This window comes from Lissotriton vulgaris, chromosome 5, assembly GCF_964263255.1.
Source record: "Lissotriton vulgaris chromosome 5, aLisVul1.2, whole genome shotgun sequence".
In the NCBI taxonomy this organism is placed as follows: Eukaryota; Metazoa; Chordata; class Amphibia; order Caudata; family Salamandridae; genus Lissotriton; species Lissotriton vulgaris.
In genome coordinates, this window is record NC_141693.1 from 896,756,906 (window position 1) to 896,774,107 (window position 17,202).

Below are 17,202 nucleotides of genomic sequence, written 5' to 3' on the forward strand. Positions count from 1 at the left end.
TTTCATTGTCCTGCTTCGCTCGGGTTGGATCAGTATCCGCCCCGCCCCCTGTAGTTTTACAGCACACCTGTGGCACTCCTCGAAGCCTTGAGGAACTGCAAATCCCAGCATCCAGTGTCCGGAGCCTGGTAAGTAGTGCGAGGGGCAATGTCAAAGTAAATGTTAGTATTTCCAGGATTGTGTGAAGCGCTGCCAAGGAATGTTCCGTGTGACCTGTAGCTTGTAAATTCCTCCTCGGGTCCCCCGAACCGCATACCATCCCAGTCTGGTGTAGTTACAGCTGGGGCAGGAGACAGTGCTTCCCGCCCAGCGTGGAGATGAATAACTCCCTCACCACTTTCTCCATCATCCAGTCGGGACAGGGGCCATGGCAAACCAATACTTTGGTAAGAAAAACAGCTGGAGCAGTTTATATATACATATATATATATATATATATATATATATATATATATATATATATATATATACATACACACACACACACACACACACACACACCCCTGGCGGCACCAGCTAGTAGGCGAAAACTTGTAGTGGCTATATCCATAGCGCAGTCTATAATTTCAACTGCTGCGCGTTCTCCCTCTGCGAGGTTCTTATTAAACTCTTCCTTATTTTCCTCAGGAATAAGGTCTCTCATTGTTCCCATATCGGACCACATTTGCCGATCGTAGCGGCCAAGGATGGCCAATGAATTAGAAGCTCTGACAGAGATTGCTGCCCTTGATGAAAATCTTTTTCCAATGGAGTCTAAACGGCGACCCTCTTTATCCGATGGAGATGTGATGGGAGTAGATGGGTTTTTTGATCTCCTTTGGGCTGCCTGTGAGATCACAGAGTCCGGCTGTGAGACATGCAGGGGAATCCTCCAATGCCCTGTATTTTTTGTCCAGTCTTGGTAGCTCTGGTAACACAGAAGCTGGTGTCTTCATTATCTTAATACCCTCTAACCAAATGTAATCTATGATAGATATTGACCTGACTGACTTTCTTGATTGTTCTTTAAAATCATAAAGAAAACAATAGGATTGTTTTACAACTGCAAGCAAGTAGAATCTGGCTGTAGCTCTGTCCATTATGTTATGGAAACCTCCAAAATCCTCCGGAGGTTCGTCTGGAGGACGAGGAGGAGGAAGGGATGGTGTTGGTCCTACATAGTCATCCCAATCATCATTAGGCGGAGGAGGATCATGGATCATGGATCATGGATTTCTCCCACCTCAGAGGTGGTAGGATCCTCTGTAGGAGGCAGAGAAATTTTGGAATGTGGCATCAGTCTGGGTGTGGCAGGAGATGGTGGTGGAGCCACCGAAGGACAGGTTGGCACTGTGACGCGGTCCTCTTGAAGAGGAAACCTCGTTTTGTAATCCGCCAACATACTTTGAGAGTGTACTATTAGGGTTGGAGACAGTTGAGCACGTTGTTGCCTCGGCTGTTCATAGTATCTGAATTGATGATATTGTGTATGAGGGACTGGATATTGTTGATAGTATTGCTCCTCATCGTAATAGTCTTCATCCTCTTTCTGACACTTTACATTCAGTTCGGAAGGGCTATGCGCAGTCCCAAATGGGCCATCATCATCATCAGTGCCTTCCACATCTAACAGATGACTTGGAGGTAGTGGAGACATTTTTGGTGTCTGAAATTCAAGTTGTGTAGATTGCAGAAACAGAATGGACGGGCCTGTAGACTAAATTGGAATCATCGTCGACGATGTCGTCGTCGAGGCGGTCGACGGTGAAATTATCGTCGTCGACGGCGGCATTACCGTCGAGGGTGGAGTTGCCATCGACGATGTAGCTTTGGCCGGCGATGAAGGAGCTGTTGACGAAGGAGTCGTCGTCAATGTTTGTGTCTTTGTCGACCACGAAGTCTTTGTCGACCACGAAGTGGATGATGAAATCTTTTTCGACGGTGGTTTCTTCGTCGACGGGGTTGTCGTCGACGATAGAGGTAATGTCGACGGTATGGAACCTTTAATACTCGCCGTCGAAGTAGTCAGCGCTGTCGATGGTCTCGACAATGAGGGAGTTGTCGTCGTCGGTGTTGTTGAAGTATTAGGCCTCGATGGTGAGCTTGAAGCAGATGAGGACTTGACGATTTTGTGCTTGGAATGACTTGAAGATTCCGGTTTTCCCTTAGATGTCCCTGAAGAGGGAAATAATCTCTGAGGAGACCTTAGGCTGTTTCTCCTTGGTTAGAGATTCTCTGTTGAGATTAGAGACTTTAGAATGTTTCCTGCTCTCTTAAGGCTGACCCTCAGGCGACCTGAGCCTCTTATGAGTCTTTGAGGATGTGCCGCTCTCAACATCTGATTAAGCCTCCTGCTTCTTCTTCAGCCACAATAAAGGTCTGCCCTCTCTGTCTTTACGGGTCTTTGTTAAAAAAAGTGCAGCATATTTTACACTGCTTGCCTCATGATGGGGATAGAGGTAAGAGATGCAATCCTTGTGGGCATCATCATCATGCATTCTCTTCTTTCCGCAGGATTTACAAGGTCTAAATAATAATTTCTTATCATATATATATATATATATATATAATATCATGAAGGGAAGCAAATCTTACCGGGGCACACTGGAGTGCTTTTTTAAATGCCACAACGAATTCACTAATCACTGTGGACCTTTTCCAAACACAATGGCGAATTTGCGGCACCCACTGGGGGCTTAAAATGGTAGTCAAAACCACAAGTCCCATAATGCACAGGCGCTACAAAGCGGATCGTAACTACTAAAGATACAATAGTATGAGACTGAGAGGAAGCTGGAAATAAGCTGCAAATAGCCATGACACCCAAGAGGAAGGAGCGGACAGCCCTGAAACGCGTTGGTGGAAGGTTGTTAATGATGGTAGAAATGCCACCTTCAAGAAAGCAATAAAGTGTGTTTACATACCTGCTGCTGTGGAGTGCTTCTATGCTGCAGAGCACTTTGAATACAAAATATATATTATATATCTACGCATAACTCCAACTTCTCTCAATTCTCATCAAAAAACAGGAGCAGGGACCACAAGTAAGTGCAGATTTCTTGTTTTATTCCATTCGGACCAGCACTAGCAGCATTACGCGTTTCGGCTCCGAGGAGCCTTTGTCTTTTTTTTGTTTTTAATTGCCATTTTCAAAAACCTACATTACATACAATTGCAAAAAAAAACCTGTAAGTTGCTTATACAATACAGGGTCATTGTTCTGTAACAAAGTCATGTGCATTCTTATAATATTTATACACATAATCGCTCCGATATACAATCCCAATAACACGGTACGTATCGCCATTATAAAGGATGCAACAGTGCCCCCAACACAGTAAATCATAACAGGCTATGACACATCTAGAATTATAAAATATAGAATGCGTACAATATAACCGGGCACATTTACATATTGGCCATGCTTCCAGATTGCATTTCACACCTCCCTCAGACCTCCTTCAAGGCTACTCTTGGGGTCCCACGGTGTCCGTTGTCTCTTGATGTTCACGGGCCCACACCACAAATGGTTTCCATATGTTTTGGGTTATTAAGTGGAGGGCATTAGTTCCCAAAAAGTGGTCAGTTGTGAGTGACCAAATGTTATGTCTGTTATCCAATCGGTTTTGGATGGAACCCTTTTATTTCCCCAATGCATGGAGACTCGTCGCTAGGCAAAAAGGAGCAGTAATGCATGTAATTTTCTGAGTGTCCTTAACATATCCCAGTAATCCCTGCAAAAGAGTGGGGTCCCAAGCCAACCTGGTTATTTGGTGAATAATATGGAACACATCAGAGCAGTGTTTCCCTAACCTCGGGCAATACCATGCAACATGTAGAAAACCGGCAGGGGTTCTCCCACATTTCCAGCAACTGTCATCCTCTTTGAGACCTATATGATGTAAACTAACAGGTGTTCTATAAAATCTATGTAGGAATTAAAAATGAACTAAACGAAGCTTGTAGTTTGGGAAAAGTGATGTGAGTTGGCTGCAGCAATAAAGCCACTGGTCTTCCGTGAGTGAGGTTTGTAGGTCCTCATTCCAAGCCCCTATATCTTGTGGTGTCGTCAGGGGGGGCGAATTCTGCATGTGATTGTATATTCTGGTGATTAGTAAGCGAGGGGAGGCTGACTTAAGAACGTTTTCTAAGGCGCTACGGGTAGGCCGGGCGTCTGGAAAAGTGTCATGTAGAGATCGACACGTAGCCTTGAGTTTATGATATGCAAATAGTTCGGAAAACGGCACTTGCCTCTCTTCCGTGGCCGGCGGAGGCGGACGGAAAGACCCTTCTGGGTAGAGGTCAGCGAAAGTGTGTAATTTTATTTTATGTGCTAAGTCTTTTCTAAGAGCATCTCCCATGGAGAACAGCATCAGGTTATTGGCTATAGGTATTGCAGGGGCATATAGGATGGAAACGCCCGCTCTCTTCCGCTACTTGTTCCAGGCCCATAAATAGTCTCTACCGTATCATTGTCTTCCCTAGGGCGCTTGTATTCCTTAGGCAGCCTGTAGGGGAGGGGTGCCGCAACAGCAGCTTCCACTGCCACATGTGGCTGAAAAGGAGGGGGATGGGCCCAATAATGTAAGAACTGCGCCTGTGCGCTCCATGCATATAATTGCATGTCTGGAGCTCCAAGGCCACCTTGTTGTAAAGGAAGTGTTAAAAGTTCCCAGGAAACTCTAGCTTGTTTACCCGCCATATCAGGGAAATTAACAGGGACCGTAGGGTTTTAAAAAAGGCTTGCGTGAGTAGAAGTGGGATGTTAACAAATAAATAAAGGAATTTGGGAAGTACCACCATCTTGACCCGTGCTATCCTCCCGGCCAACGAGATTGGGAGCCCAGCCAAAGCAGTGACCTTTTTCTCCAAGCAGTTTATGGCACGTCCATAATTCATGTTCCATAAGACCTGAATTTATTTGCTAACCCATATACCTAAATACTTCATGGACTCCGTCGTCCATGTGAGGGGGAACTCAGATGGAGTTTGAACAGTGGTGTCAATCAAAGGGAAAATCACCGAATGATATACCAGAGAGGCCACCTAATTTAATGAACTCCCTCAATAATGGATCTAAATTTGCTCCTGGATCAGACACATACATGGTGACGTCATCTGCATAGAGTGAAATTAACAGACAAGGGCATTAAATCCAATCCCCTACGCAGTATGATGTTGCCGGATACCCGCCACTAATGGTTCCATCGCAATCGCAAAGAGCAAGGGAGAGAGCGGGCATCCCTGCCTGGTGCCTCGTGAAATGTTAAAGGATGCCAAGAGGAGCCCCTTCACTCTCACACGTGCCAGTGGTCGCATGTATAGCAGACGTATTAGATTTATAAATAACGGACTAAAACCCATAGGACCAAGTATTGCAAATAGGTATTGAAATTCCAAAGTGTTGAATGCCTTTGTGGCATCTAAAAATACAGCGGCTGTCTGTAGCTCTGGATATAAATAATGTAGCACCGAGAATAAGGTCCTGAGATTTTGGGATGTTGATTTCCCGGGGATGAACGCCGATTGGTCCGAGTGGGCCACCAGTGGAAGCAAGGGCTGCAGCCTATTAGCGATTAGTTTCAACAATAATATAACATCTACAATTATTAGCGAGAGTGGCTATAAGAGTCCAGGCTTCCCTGGCTTTAAGAGGCTAATTATAATTGCCTCCCGCATTGATGGAGGCAGCACACCCGTTTCACAGGCCTCTTCAAACAGCTCAAAAAGGCAGGGCGCTAGTTCCTCAACATAAGTTTTGTAAAAAGCAGAGGTTAAGCCGTCCGATCGGGGGCTTGTTTAACGGTAGGCTTTTTATAACCTGTGCCACATCATCCACTGTAAAGGAGAAATCCAAATACTCCCTATATCCATCACTCAGCCAAAGCAATTCCAGCGAGTCCAGGAACAGCAGCAGGCGTTCCGGACTGGCGCTCTGTGTAGTGGAGTAGAGCTCGGGGTAGAAAATTGAAAACTCATCAAGAATAGCCTTCTGGGGGGAGGAGCTACGACACCAACCAAGATGGCCGCATAGTCTCCCGGCTCCGCTGACCTCCGTCCTTCGCTCTATTATCCTGTTGCTTATCCTGATTAACTGCACCGTATCCGTGTGTGTGATCCGACCCACATTCCAGTGGTGCAATCCCGGAATTTCTCTGCTGTTGTGGAGCGGAGATACGTCGACGGTCGCACTGAGGCCTAACCCAGTAGGGACGCCGGGGTCTCGAGTGCGGGCTCTGCCGGGTCCGAGTTGAATAACAATGGACTGCTGAATGTGGTCGGGTCCGCTCTCTGGAACACTCAGACTTTTTGATTGGACTGCTACCATCAGCTGACTGGTGCCCTACAGGAGATGAGGTGACGAGTGACGCACGGTGCTGTGTCGCGGGGGTCCGGCATTCACATCGAACGGTGCTGGAGGCACTCATGGCACTTAAGGGGACTATTGAAGTCCAGACTTGCAGTTTGTTGTCTGCGACGGATGGACTCACAGGCCTGAGACCGGATCCTGACTCGACACCCACGACCCGGCAGCCAGCCCGCTTCTCAATAGATGTTTCGGAGCCGTATTTCGACCCGGCGCTGGAAGCAGGGTTTGCCCCCATTGTAGTGGATCTACCTGACTGTACTGTGCCTGATCACCCAATGGAGCCGTTGGAACCCCCGATTGTGCATCCCTCGGAACATTTACATGTCGTCCCCATTTTGGAACTTTCGACTTTTTATCTTTTGCTGATTCGGACCGTGTCGACTCGCCTCCCCTGTCTGTCTTTCAAGATGGCGGATGGGGTAAAGCTTGGTTTCGAAGGCAGGGAGGGGCAACATTGGCACCAACCATCTACATTGAGACCTGCCGTTCTTTTCTCATCGGTTTACTCCTGTTCTGTAGACTTTTGCTGTAATTTGTGGAAAGGGCTTTCTTTAATTGGCGACTTCAGTGAATTTGATCGACGGGGCCAGGGTTGAGAATTTTATCTGGGTCTCTCATTGTGGCACTATGTTTAACGGGATTGTTTTATTGACTTAACGGAGTCCGGGGCGGGGCTGGCTATGACGGGGGAAGGAGACAGGGAGTCCGTAGAATTATGCCCTCCTCCGATTTCCCTCATCGAGTGGGGTTCTTTGCCTTTTCTTTCTTTCCCTTTCTTATATATTTCGGGTTCTGGTTACTGGGCGACAGGCACGCTGCGAGGGGGGTGGCCGTAGTCATCAGCAGGGGTGCAGGGTGGGGGGTGTGGGGATGGGTGTTCGTTTTTATTTTTGTTCTATGGCCTCTTTTCTTCCTTCTCTGCCTTTGTCTCTTCCTCTTTTTCCTTTTCCGGGTTAGTGTAGTGGGTTTGGCTTTCTTACATCCTTGTTTCTACATCTGTACCTTGACTTTTCTGAGGTCTTGGTGCTATGGGGCGGACAATAATGATGGCGTAGACGAATAATGATGTGCTAGTTTATCCTGATGTTGTATGTTTCAACGCCGTTGACTTATATTATAGCGAGCTTATTTTGGACACGTTGTTTCTTTGCTCGCCCCCCTTTGTGATCCGAGACACTGTGCGACACCTGATCCTTTCTACTTACTATTTTAAAATGAAAACCTCCTATCCTGTTTCCAAATTAAACTGCCTTTGCAACCGATGCGCTTTGTGGATGGAGATCCTATGCTCCCCAGAGAGGCGGGTTTGAAGTTGGATTGTAATTACGCACTGAACTGCTTAGCGGCCAGCCCTGGGGGTTGTAGGCCCTTGTCTGTATTTGATTGCAAATGTTAAATAAAGGTTTTCAAAAAAAAAAAAAGAAAAGAATAGCCTTCTGACATCTACTGACAGGGCAGCCGGTAGTTTTCAACTCAGTGCGAATGTAGAGGGTCGTGGGGGGTCGTAAGATTGCCGCCAGCGTCCTCCTGGACCTATCTCCCTCACCATAGCGCCTAGCCTGGGCATGTTTACCTAGGAATTTAACTTCTCTGTGTGCGTCTTCTTCGAAATCAAGTCGTTTTTTTTTTCAGCAGGGCCAGTTTAGTGGGCTCGCCGGATGCATATAATTGTTGCTCCAGTTCTCTAATCTGTTTTTCAAGTGAGTCCAGCGCTCCCCTAATGGCCTTCAACACCCTGGCTTGTCTTGCTATACAGTTAACTCTTATTACAGTTTTAAAGGCTTCCCGTAGCTTAGCAACTGTGTCGACAGAGCCTGTGTTGAGGGAAAAATAATCATTTATGTCTACTCTAATGTCTTCTTTAAAAGCTTCGTCTAATAGGGCGTCTTGGAGCAATCCCCAAGTATACATCCTTGGTATAGAATGTGGTAATTCCAGGCGCAAAAAACTAGGTGCATGATCTGATAAGGATCTGGGAAGATGTTGGGCCTCCCTAGTCCAAGTAGCCACATCTCAGGAAACCAACCAATAATCCAGCCTTGACCACGTCTTATGATATTCGAGATGCATGTTTCCTCCCTAACCTCCGGATGTACACTTCTCCAAATGTCTACCAAGTCTCCATCTGAAAGTATTGCTTCCAGTGTGGTGCTAGCCAAGGGATGCAGTGTTCAAGATATACCCTTCCTATCCAGTAAATCATCAAGAATGACATTTAAAAACCCCTCCCCATATAACAGTATCGCAATTTGTCGCTTTCACATTAGCGCATACATTTTGAAAAAAGTCTTGTGTGTCAGCATTGGGGCCATAGATGGCGACTATCACCATTGGACTACCAGCTAGAGTACCTTGTATTAGTGCATATCTGACTTCTGGGTCTAGTTGATGTTCACCAGCCTTCCAGTCTAAGTCACATCTGATCAATACAGTGACTCCTCTAGCATAGTTGGAATAGGTAGAGGAGTATACCGACCCCCATCTGCTGTGGAGCAAACTAGGTGAGGGGGGACTACTTAGATGTGTCTCCTGCAGCAGGCAAATATCAGTCTTATGTCTAAGTAAATAAGAGTGCACTAACCTACCTTCCTACCATCATTTAACCCTTGAATTTTCCAGGTACGAAAATGTAAAGAGGTCATCTCGCATCAATTTCAGTATAACACAATGAATCATCAGGAGCGGAGCACAATGGTGTGTACATTTCCACATGACAAGTAGTATTCAAATTGAAAAGCATAGATCTGGCAAACCACAAAACATCCCCTACCCCCAACCCACCACCCACTCAAACCCCCCAATTAGGATGCAGAGTACCCATCCCAGACATCACTAAAGCTACAATTACTAGTGGGAGCTCTCCCGTAGGGGCGTAGTATCGCCTGGATACTCCCCTGAGTATTGTCAAGAATGTGTCAGTGAGCCATAACTATCTCTTTGCAGTATTTAAAAAAAACAATTACCCAAATCCCCTGGGGCAAATATAATAAGTGTGTATTCACCTCATCAGGTCCTAACCTATATCAAATTAATAATCCTCTGATAGCCCCAGCAATCAGTAATGGCAGATGTAATAAAACTCACAGAACCAACATTAGTTGTATATCAAAAACTAGTGACAAGAAATATACAGTTATTTCCAACTTTCCATCTACAACAACCAGAGATCAAACTATATCGACAAAGGATGTTGAGATGTAGACCAAGGGGTTTCTAGGAGCAAGAACCGCGTTGGTCATTGTCGCTTAAACTGTTCTCTTTGGTGGCTGACCCCTTGACGCTTTGTTTTGGTGCATTCCCTCCAATATGCTTCGTGAATTTGAGGGAAGATTTAGCATCCGTGAAAAAATGGGCAGACCCATCATAGGGTTACCTTAAGTTTTGCAGGATAAAGAAGTGCATACGGAATTTGGACCTGCAGTAAAAGACGCTTCGTTTGGAGAAATTCCCACCTCACCGCCTGCACAGCGGGGTTTAAGTCTGGGTAGAAGGAAATTGTGTTGCCCCCATAGGTGATCGTCCCTATACCCCTGGCGAGGCGTAAGACATTGTCTCGTTCTTGGTAATTCAGAATCTTGGCCAAGATGGGTCTGGGGGTAGCGCCAACTGGCAGTCGAGGACCCAGAGCACAATGCGCCCTTTCCACGGTGAAGACTGAGGGAAGATGTGCATCAAATAGCTCGTGGAGGAGGTCTGCCACGTAGGTCTCCATCTTCGCAATCTTCGTTGTCTCTGGTATGCCAGTAATACGGAGGTTATTCCAGAGAGACCTGGCCTCCAAATCCTCGTTTTTAGTGCGGATTATGCCAAGCAATTTGTCCATCTGGAGGAGTTGCTCTTTTGTCTCTACTTGAAAATCATGATAGTCTGAGGCCCTATTCTCCAGCACGTTCAGTCTAGTCTCGTGTGCTCCCACCTGCGTCTTAACAGCGTCCAATTGGGAGGTCAGCGTATCCAGTTTTGAGTCTATATTACGAAGACTGGACCTCTTTTCAAGCATTAAGGTACGTAGATCTTCCCCCTGGTCTTCCGTCTGCTGGTCCATCTGCTTCTCTATTCCTGCCTCCAACTCATGTTCCATGAGCCTCGTGTTCCTCCCCTGCTCAAAGTTTAATTTTGGTTGTTTTGCATCTTGCTTCCCCTTTATTCAATAGTCTGCAGTCTTGGATTCAATATGTGCGCTGTATTATTCTATCTCTGCTCAAACAGGTAGTGGAGTCAATCTGAGTTACGGCACAATCCACCACCAGAGCCCCCTGCACCGGCGTGTGTCACCACCTTCTCCTTTTTGTTAATGGGGTTTTAGTGTCAGGGGGGTGTGTAGCAGCAAGTCCAGGCAGCGCGAGGGGGCCTCACTCCCGGTTCTTCAGTTGTCTGTCGGCCAGGAGCCCCCGGTCATATATATTCACAGGTGTTGTCGCGTTTCCTTCCCCAAGGCCTCTAGGGGGAGGCACCGCGGCCTAGCGCCCTTAACTGTGCTGCAGTGTCGTCCTCGGCCATCAGCCTCTATGGACTGTATGTTGTAGGCCCCACACAGAACATTGCGGCCTCATCACGTACCACCGACCTCCAGCTACCTTGATCCCTCTAGGTACGCGTTATGCCCGGCAGTCTCACAGTATGTGGCTTTGCAGAGCTCTCCTCTGATGTTTGGGCACGGGTCGACTCAACTACATATCGCCATACCGACTGCTCCAGGCACAAGGGCCCATTCCCCCTAATCCGTCTCCTTACCGTCCAGGGGCGGCTACTGGATAATTAATGCCCCGTGTAGGTGCTGCTCAATGTCCGGCAGTGCCGATTGGGTTCTCTTCCTCTCCCGGAGTCAGCCAATCCTCCGCCACTGTGTATGGACATCGCGGCCTACCGCACTTGTGATGCCGCGGCTACGTTTTCCACGCAGTCCGCCACCCACACGTTTTACCGGAGATCAGCGAGCATCTCCCACAGGCCAGGATTTACTCGTCTGGTTTTATGCATCATTTTTTCCATTTTTTTTAATGTTTTTGCTTTTTTCTCTGTTCAAGTTTAGCATAGACATAGAAAACATATAAAACATAGCGTTCACTGTTGTTTTTTAACGAGTATAACAATTTTTCATTCAGGTTTAAATACCTTTTGAAATCATGTATCGTTACTGACACAATTTCTATTTGTTTGTTATTGCATCCAGGTTTAAATACCTAGTTGCACATATTCTAACATCATTGCAATTAAATCCATAAAGTGCTAGTGCAATCTGCAGTATCTTTAAAACAACATTCATATGCAAAAAATTGGCTTTGCAGTATCAAAGAATCCTTATCTAAAACCCGTGGAAAGGTATATTAAAAAAGTGTGTTTAAAAATACTAAGAACCCTTTTAAAAACCGTGTATAAATGGTGTAAAAAGGTTTTTTTCTGTACATACAAAAAAGGGGGATTTTAAGCAGCATAATGTGTATAGTGATTTCAAATTAAACTGTAATCTGTTTTAGTCTTCATATTTATATAGATCTGGTGATTTACATCCTTTTTAGATCATACTAGAGGCAGGTGTATAATTCCTCAGTAATATTCAGGCCTCATGGGTGCATAGTATTGAGGTCTAGATTAGATCTAGTTTCAAGCCTTCTGAGTGCCTTTTCTCGGTCCCCACCCCGTTTGTACGGGGGAATCGCATCAATTAAGAAATATTTGAGTCCCTAGGGCTCCACATTGTGTTTCTCCCAAAAGTGTCTCACTACGGGGTAAGAAATTTCCTTGTTTTTAATGGCTGTAATATGTTGTGGTATCCTTTTGTGTCTTTGTAGTATTGTGCTCCCTACATATCGTAGGGCACATGGACACTGCAAAACATATATTACGAAGTCAGATTTACAGGTTAGAACCTTCTCTATTGGTCTCTCTATGTCACTAAATGGACTTTCATATGATGTCTTGTTGATTCCTAATTGACACGCTTTGCAAGTCTATAATCGATAAAAACCCCTTCTTTGTGAAAGCCAGGTAATTTTCGCTTGATGAAAGGGATCATTTTGAACAAGGATATCCTTCATTGAGGAGGCCCGAGTGTAAGTTATTGAAGCATTTTTTGGGAGAAAATGCGCGATGATAGGGTCATATATATATATAAACAAGACTTATCTGAGAAAAGTTAAAGAACTGAGCAGGGCTCAGGGAGACTCCCTTACACACAACGTGCGGTGAAAATCTGAAGGATTCAGCCTCTCTTGGGAAGGTTCTAATGGGTGCTGGTTGCTGATTGGTCATGTTTTAAATGTGGTCATTTTTATAGAAGGAGGTTGATAAGCTATTGAATACATGGTTGCCTCCATGATAGCCTATTGTAGTTATTAATTACTGTTTTATTAAATGTACCGTGGGACTCCCACTTAGACGACAGAGAATGATTCAAGCATGTGAATCTATGAAAGATACCCCAAAACTGGATAAAGTGCAGAGTGTAACTTAAAAGGGGGTGGAACCTGTCCTTCCCTTCATCAATGAAAATGTAAATAAAGAATATATGCATCGTTTTTGAATTGTACCGTTCAGTGTGACATGCAATCAACATGTCAAGTTTGTCAGACGCTGAAAGATTAGTGGTTATTGTTACATAGTAAAACATATGGTTAAATAGTCAATAATGCATTCCGGTAAAGTACCAATTGCGGTTCAGCAAAACAAGTAACGTAGTAAATTCTTTGTAAATATATATATACAAATATAAAGTGCAAATGCTTTGTCCAAATTATTTGCAGCGATGTCCACTTTAATGGGAAATGGTCAATTTCAAACCATTTCCCAAAAAACTTTTAATTAGAACTAAAGGTTTTTACCTCAGTACATTATTTAAATTCTTCGCAGAGAATCAGAGAGTATATATGCGGGTAGAGATTCATGTTTAGGGTCTAAGACGTCAGACAATTAAAAAGCTAAAAGTCATTACTACTAGAAGAGTGTCGTTGTTTAACTAAAAATAGTCAGGAGTAAGACAAGAAATTACTACAGCCTCAACAATATTAGAGTGCTTTCTCTTTTGAATTTTAAGAGCAGTATTAAAGAAAACATTATGCACCTTGTCACTTTTGGTGACAATCCGTTTTGTCATTCTGCTGTGGTCATAAGTTATTATAAAAAAAAAGTCACAGTGAGTTGGAGCATCATGTTCAAAGTGCCTGGAGTTTCCCTTTAATACAAACTTCAATGTACTTAATACTAACGGAAATGCGACTTTGTGACAGAATACTAACAGAACATGTGTGTTCACCTTAGTTCAAGGGAGGCAGGTAATTGACTGCCAGATTTTAATCATGTCAACCGAATAAATACCTAACCTCTATTTACATTCACAACATGCAACTTGGTTTTATGTGGTCATTGCAAAAAATGTGCGTGGATCCAGTACCTCCAGACCTACATTAGGCACCCTGTGACAGAGAGGATGCAATGTAAAACTATGTTGATTGTTGAAAATGTTTTTCCAATTGGATGTCCACAGTTTATTTATCTGCTTGTCCGCCATGGCTGGTGGGGCAAAAAGTCAGGCAAACAATAATGAGAAAAGAACAGGCAAAATGTGTGGCTTATTGCGGCCACTTTGTATACCACTTTAAAATGATGTAGTGCAGGAGACCGTGAATGTGGTTAAAGCCTCTATCATGCTACTGTTGAAGTGTTGACAAGCCAGGTTTAATGTGTGAGATGTGCTTATCTTTTATTACAATATTTAGTCACAAGGAAACAGACTAGCAGGTGTTTTTGCAACGAAAATTAAATAATATTTACTCAAATGAAAAGTGAGATGAGTGCTTTACTGGGGTTTAAAAATCAATACAACTAACTACACATTGTATAACAGATGATGTCATTTTCCCTTTATTGAATTCTTTCTTTACTAAAAAGATTTAGTAAGATAATAAGATGGTTTGAATGTGGTTTTGTAAAGAATATCCCCTTTTCATACAGATTGGATATGTTTTCAGCTACTTTACTGTATTTGCGCAACATTAATCTGCACTCAAGTATATAGTCATTCATGTGTCGTCACCTGTTTCATAGCAGTTTCACCTATTTTGTCGGAATGCTTTCGAATGCTTTCCAAAAAGTCCTTAAGATCCGACATTGAAATTTCCTTTATTTCCTCTCGTAGTTTTGGAAGATTCTCAACCATTATTTGGCAAAAGCGATACTGGTCCGTTTTGGGAAGGTAAATATTTTCTAATTGTTCCATAGTTTTCAGAGCAGAATAATATCTGTAAAAAAACAAATATCAATTTACATTTCAGGCAAAATGTCAAGATTGGAAAGATTTATTTCCACTGCAGGATTAATATATTAGCACAAATTCGCCAATTAATACACATAAATTCACTTTTTCTACATTAGCATATATTTTAGACATTCAGAATATGAGTTAGATTGTAATGTTTCATTCAATCAAATATGTATCATTCTTCACCCCTTTCCTGGCTTGAGCAACAACAAAGTGTCCGGTTTTGCAAAAAGGCTGCAAAAGCTGTCTCGTGTAGTAGATGAGGTCTCTCCAATACATTACAACATACAGTGCTTCTCCATCATTTGAAATAAAACTCTTGGGTAGACAACGTAACAAGTAGGCCATCACATTGCAGGTAAATACATAGGGAGTCAATACATCAAAGCCACAACATTGAGAGTCACTACATCCGGAGTACCTTTAATTTTATCGCCAGTCGGTAGTTATCATTAGGACCATGTTTCCATAAGAAAAGCCTTTTCTGACTTGCCTATATAATGGCGCTGGTTGACAAATTATCACAACATTTTCCCAAAAAAGTGTGCCAGTAAATCTGGTTAAGTAATTGACCACAACGGCGACCCTAGAACAAGAACCAGGGATAACAAACAATATACTCCAAACAAGGTTCTTGAGCTATATTATTATACTTAACTAAAAAAGGAGGGGGTAAAAAACCACCAAAGAGAAAAAAACGAAAAGCCTATGAGTGCCACAATCTCACAAAAAAACAATATATAGGTAAGTACTCAAATACTTTTTAATAAAGTGAACTGAAGCCACAAGGTTGCTCAAAAAATTACACTCACGATTAATACAAAAAACATCAACATATATGAAATCAAAAAACAATGGCAGAGACTAATAAACAAATCACAAAAAACACAATACACAGTTGGAGAATAATATGGTCTCTGATTTTTGCCATGTGCAGTGCGTCGACGGCGTTTCAACCCAAAATTCCTTTGAGGGTCATCATCAGGACAAATTAACTTGAGGAGCGAAAGCGACCACTTGATGGAGCGAAAGCGACCACTTGATAAATTATCTAAAAAAATATAATGATATGTACAAAGGTTTTAAACAGAGGACATTATAGTGACAAGGGCAATTAACATAAGCAGGCTTTCCTACACCGAATACGTGCAAGAAAGAATTTAGGAAAAGTGTCAAAAGGATCATGAAGAAATAAAAAGAAAGATGTAGAGCCACATTCCATAAAGAATAGATCCCATTGTGCAGATAATATAATTGTGAATCAAGAGAAGGAAAGAATTAAAAGGAATAAGAACCTTAACGGTCTTGCTAGACATGGAATGAATCTTCACCTATTGTGCCAGAAAACTTCCAACAGGGAGATCTATAAAAAGGTGCAGCATATTAAGTATCTGATTCCACTGGTGAGTGGACAGATGATTTTATAAGAAATAAATGGGCTAAAATATACTCAGCTGCCATAACGGCTATTTTATGGCTAGAGAAATCCATACCTGGAAAATTCCAGATGAGCCGCTATAAGCGTACCTCCAATTTTGATTTGATAAGAAAATTAAGGACCAGTAACTATGGCACACGATCATCAAACAGTCAAATGTACACATCCAAAATTGCAGAAAAATTTCATAAGCTGCAAGTAAAAAAATGAATAGTAAACCAATAAAGACTTAAATGAAATTCATCAACAGCCTTTAGGATACTGAACTGCTCGATAGATAAATGCTGGTGCAAAATAGAAGGGCCTAATTCCCACATTAGAAAAGACTAATGTGTCAATGCACGTGCTTTCACAAATCGAAAGCTAAGTGGGACTCAATGAAGTTGTCCCGCAAAAGGGAAAAGGCTAATAATCTATCAACAACCATGTCACAAAAATTCATAAAGGGCCCTAATAACATAAAAATAACCGCATTAGGTAAATCTGAAGGAGACCCTACGACAAAGCCTCCATGTTTAGGGAAACCGACAATAGTTTGAGTTAACTGATTCGGCAGCCAAGGTACCGGAATCACCCAATTGAAAACCCGCGGTATCGGGATGTATAATACCAAGAGAAAATGAATGTCCTTAATCAAAAGTTAGTCCCAACGCCAGTTGTACATTAAACTGTCCACTCACTTCAAGGCGTGTGTTCCGCGATCTCGAATTCTGAAGAAGACATCAGCATGTAGACGCCAATACCACACATGGCTTTTAAACCTAACCAGCCGTGAGCATGGAAAGCGGACAAGTCTCCACCTCAAAGGAAATATCGGCGGCCAAAAACGATAGCGATTTAATCTTCCTGACTCAGTGGACATTCGACCGTTGACTAAATAGAAAATGAGGAAAACGCATCTAATGGTATTTGTTAAGTAAAAGTGAAATTGAAAGAGCCGGAGTGGCCCGATAACGGCGGCCATCTTAGAGCGGTCAGAAAATAGAGAGAAAGAGAAAACAGACTCCCAGCACGATTTCGCCTTGCTTTCCTTATAGGCTACATTAAAGGAATCATAAATACAAAAGAAATAGACTTTACATATGTAGAATCAAGAAAATAAATCTACAAAAGCATAGTGTATTTACACAATATAAATTAAGCAGATTTCATAACTGT

At 43.2% G+C, this 17,202-nt stretch overlaps 1 protein-coding gene across 3 annotated transcripts in view; it reads right to left on the minus strand.

Annotated features, from left to right (window-relative positions):
• Window positions 1–17,202, minus strand: part of EXOC6 (exocyst complex component 6) — a 1,184,343-nt gene that overhangs the window by 875,694 nt on the left and 291,447 nt on the right. For all 3 annotated transcript variants that reach the window (XM_086922491.1, XM_086922490.1, XM_086922489.1), the window contains exon 6: window positions 14,382–14,586. In XM_086922491.1, the coding sequence (XP_086778617.1) occupies window positions 14,382–14,586 (205 nt within the window). The remainder of the gene's footprint in view (window positions 1–14,381; window positions 14,587–17,202) is intronic.